This window comes from Pyxicephalus adspersus, chromosome 10 (genome assembly GCF_032062135.1).
Source record: "Pyxicephalus adspersus chromosome 10, UCB_Pads_2.0, whole genome shotgun sequence".
Taxonomy (NCBI): Eukaryota; Metazoa; Chordata; class Amphibia; order Anura; family Pyxicephalidae; genus Pyxicephalus; species Pyxicephalus adspersus.
The window spans coordinates 29420340-29423545 of record NC_092867.1 but is presented as its reverse complement, the minus strand read 5'-3'; the positions used below and the strand labels follow the sequence as shown (position 1 = coordinate 29423545).

The following is a 3206-nucleotide window of genomic DNA, read 5'->3' as shown; positions in this document are numbered from 1 at the left end:
ATGTTTCCTCTGCAATAAAAGAAACTTACCTGCCTGTTGCAATGTTTTCCTTAGTGTACACTGAGTGTCACATGTGCAGGAATGCGCATGCGTTGCTAACATAAGCCTTCAGGCAAGATCATGTAAGTTCTGAGGTTCAAGAAGGACGATGATGTTGCCCTTGCCTAGGTGCCAGGAGTGGGAGCCAGGTGGACGGTTTCCTGCGTCATTTTGGAATAGGTGATGTAATAAGTGGATCTTGTTTTTTTAGTAATATTTTAAGGATCCTAACAAATGAAGGTAGATATAAACAATCTTATGATAGATTGCATAACAACAAATCTAAAACCAGAAACCTGATCATAGATTAGTGCTCAGGACTGACGATTGGATGTTAAACCCAAACCTTGTTACAGAAGAGGTAGTCACCAGCTCCCCTTAGGATGGGTTAAGGGTCAGCACGTGAATAAGGTGGTAAGTTGAGTAAATGGGTCTGGGCAGCCTTTAAATTGTTTATTTACCAAAGCAGTCCAGGCTGTTCACTTAACAAAGAAAATTATCACTCTTCAATAGATAATAATAATTATTTATAAAAAATAAACTGTTATTTAATAAAAATTAAAATGTAAGATTACATTAATATAACAAGGTTAACAGATTATCACTTTTAGAGCAGATTTATGCAATAGAACTATGCCAAATTCATTGCAAAGGGTTACATTTACAATACTCGGACAGTTAAGATCAGATCCATTACTGACCTAATGCAGATATTACATCTCAAATCTTATTTTTTTACAGATTACAATTATTCATTATATATGTATTGCAGAGCAGAACAAGCTTCTAAGTATTCATCGCTGTTTGGCTCCAGCACAAGGGCCGTTTCGTAGTATCTAAGTGCTGTCCTATCTTCTCCTGTTTGCTGGTGGACAAACCCAAGCAAAGCGTATCCAGCAGCATCCATTGGATTTTGGGAAGTCATAGTCTCAGCAATGCTTTTTAGTTTTCTTATGGCAGTTCCTCTAAACAGTGATGGGGATTGTATCTTTATGGTTTCCTTAAAATGCTTTATTGCTTCAGACTCTGATTTTCTACAATCCCATAAAAATTGTGCAAATTTCAGATGGACTTCTTGTTTCTGTTCACATCGAATATTGTTTATGGACAGAGCTTCACCAAATTCTTCTTCTGCCTTTTGGTAATCATTTGTTTTTTTATATATATCAACCAATAAAATGTGAGCTTCTGTATGAGTCTTACTTAGCTCAATAACCTTTTTAGAGTGAAATATTGCTTTTGAAATGGTTTCAGAATTTTGCTGCACGTACCATTGGGTGGAATGACCCTGAGATGTTCTGGGGATTCTTATCAATTTTTTGTAACACTTGGCAAGCTGAAAATGAACAGCACTAGAGTTTGGAGTTAAACTGACTACTTTGTTCAACACTTCAATAGCTTTTTTAATCTGCCCTTTTTGTTTGTAAAATGTTGCTACATATCGAAGAACATACGGAGATTCTGGTTGCTCTTGCAGAGCTTGTTCTATGAGTATAGCTCCTTGATTCCTCTTCTTTATTTGTAGATACTTCAAAGCAAGCAGAGTTTTCAGCACTGTATCTGTGGGATTTAATGTGATAGCTTTTTCTAACAGGGGAATAGATTTGTTAGCTGACATATGAAAGTCGAAACCTTCAATTCTATACACAGCCATGGCATGGCCTGAATTCAGTTCTGGATCTTCTGAGTCAAGTTCAAGAGCCCGTTCAAAGCACTCAACCGCCCTTTGATAGTATTTCCCTATATATGATAAGTAAGACCAGCCTTGTTCACCATATATGTCTACAAGAAGAGTTTTTTGCATTGGAGGGGACTCATATTTCTTTAAAATGCTCTCTACCTTTTTAGCATAGGTGCAGCTCTCACTAATCTGGTTCTGGTGATAGAAGACCCAGGCAAAGTTACCATACATTACAGTTTTTCTAAAATCTGTGTCTTCCGATATGTTGGACTCTTGGATCTGTGCCTCAGCTTTTTGGAGCTGGAGAATGGCTTCATCATGGTCTCCTTTTAGATGCTTTAGGTAAGCCAGGAGGTTGTATATTCTGTGTTTGTATGCATCTGATAAAAACGTAATCTGGTTATTTAATCTTTCTTCCACTTCATTGATGTCTATATCTTCTCCAAGCAGGTTCCAAGTAAAATGGCATTGTAGTTTTAGTAAATGATCCTTGGTGGAATTTCCTAAGTTGCCACTGAAAAATTAAACATAGTGAGAACCATGTAATAAATATGTTATGTTTCATAATGAATGAAAGTCAAATGACTGCCTGACCTGCCACAAAATCTAAATTCAGGATATGCTCTTTGATCCAAAAAACAGGGAAATATGCACTGCTAGCAGGAGTTTCAAAAACTGAGCCAGGGCTTTATTTTTTTGTAGCTCTACCTCCTGGTGACTTCTTTTTGTTAGTTTAGTTTCTTTCGTAACATTAGATGAAGAGATGATTTGGGTTCTCTAATACTGCCTATATTTACATTACAGAAGCTGTTAGAGCAGTTAAAAAAATTAGGCTGCAAAGTCACTGCTGAAAGGAAGAGCTACAGAGAAAGAACTTATGTGGATCGGCCAATTGGAATGAATTGTAATTTCCAACATTAATTATTAAGTTGAAAATATTCGGGAAACAATCCATGTAGACTTAAAATAAAACAGCCTGGATGAAACAACTGGCAACCCTAACCCAGCTCCACCGGTTGGTCAAGTGGAGAGTGATAGTTATAACTAAACAAACCTAACTAAACTATGATTTACAGAAAAAAAACACACATGCTCTTTTTTATCTCACTTGGGACATGTTCTGAAAGTTCCTTCTATCATTTTCAGGGGCTATGCATTTAACTTGAAAGCATATTAGCATAGATTTTTATAAATGTAGTGAAAAGAAATTTCAAATGATTTACTATACTGTACTAAAGCCAAGAACAGCCTATTTACAAATCCCTCTCTGGAAATTTTGAATAGAAATTGACACAGTTTTTGGTCTCTAACAACGTTTTGTATCTCAATCATTCTTGTAAAGTTGATAAGTATGTTGCATACTGATTTACAGTTTGTATACTGCATACTGATTTACAGTTTGTATACTGCATACTGATTTACAGTTTGTACACTGCATACTGATTTACAGTTTGTATACTACATACTGATTTACAGTTTGTATACT

At 35.9% G+C, this 3206-nt stretch overlaps 1 protein-coding gene across 1 annotated transcript; it reads right to left on the bottom strand.

Annotated features, from left to right (window-relative positions):
* Nucleotides 1–553: 553 nt before the first annotated feature.
* LOC140339967 (interferon-induced protein with tetratricopeptide repeats 5-like) lies at nucleotides 554–2860 on the bottom strand. The gene is made up of 2 exons (XM_072424896.1): nucleotides 2829–2860; nucleotides 554–2234 (listed from the first exon to the last, which is right to left on the bottom strand). The coding sequence occupies exons 1-2, from the start codon at nucleotides 2858–2860 to the stop codon at nucleotides 788–790; spliced, it is 1479 nt and encodes a 492-aa protein (XP_072280997.1). The 3' UTR covers nucleotides 554–787.
* Between the last annotated feature and the right edge of the window lie 346 nt (nucleotides 2861–3206).

What these genes read in the sequence shown, in the direction of transcription:
- LOC140339967 (XM_072424896.1), bottom strand. Translation starts at nt 2,860, where the DNA reads ATGATAGAAGGAACTTTCAGAACATGTCCCAA. An exon ending in ACTTTCAGAACATGTCCCAA is followed by an intron (nt 2,235 to 2,828) that starts GTGAGATAAAAA and finishes TTAATTTTTCAG; the next exon opens with TGGCAACTTAGGAAATTCCA.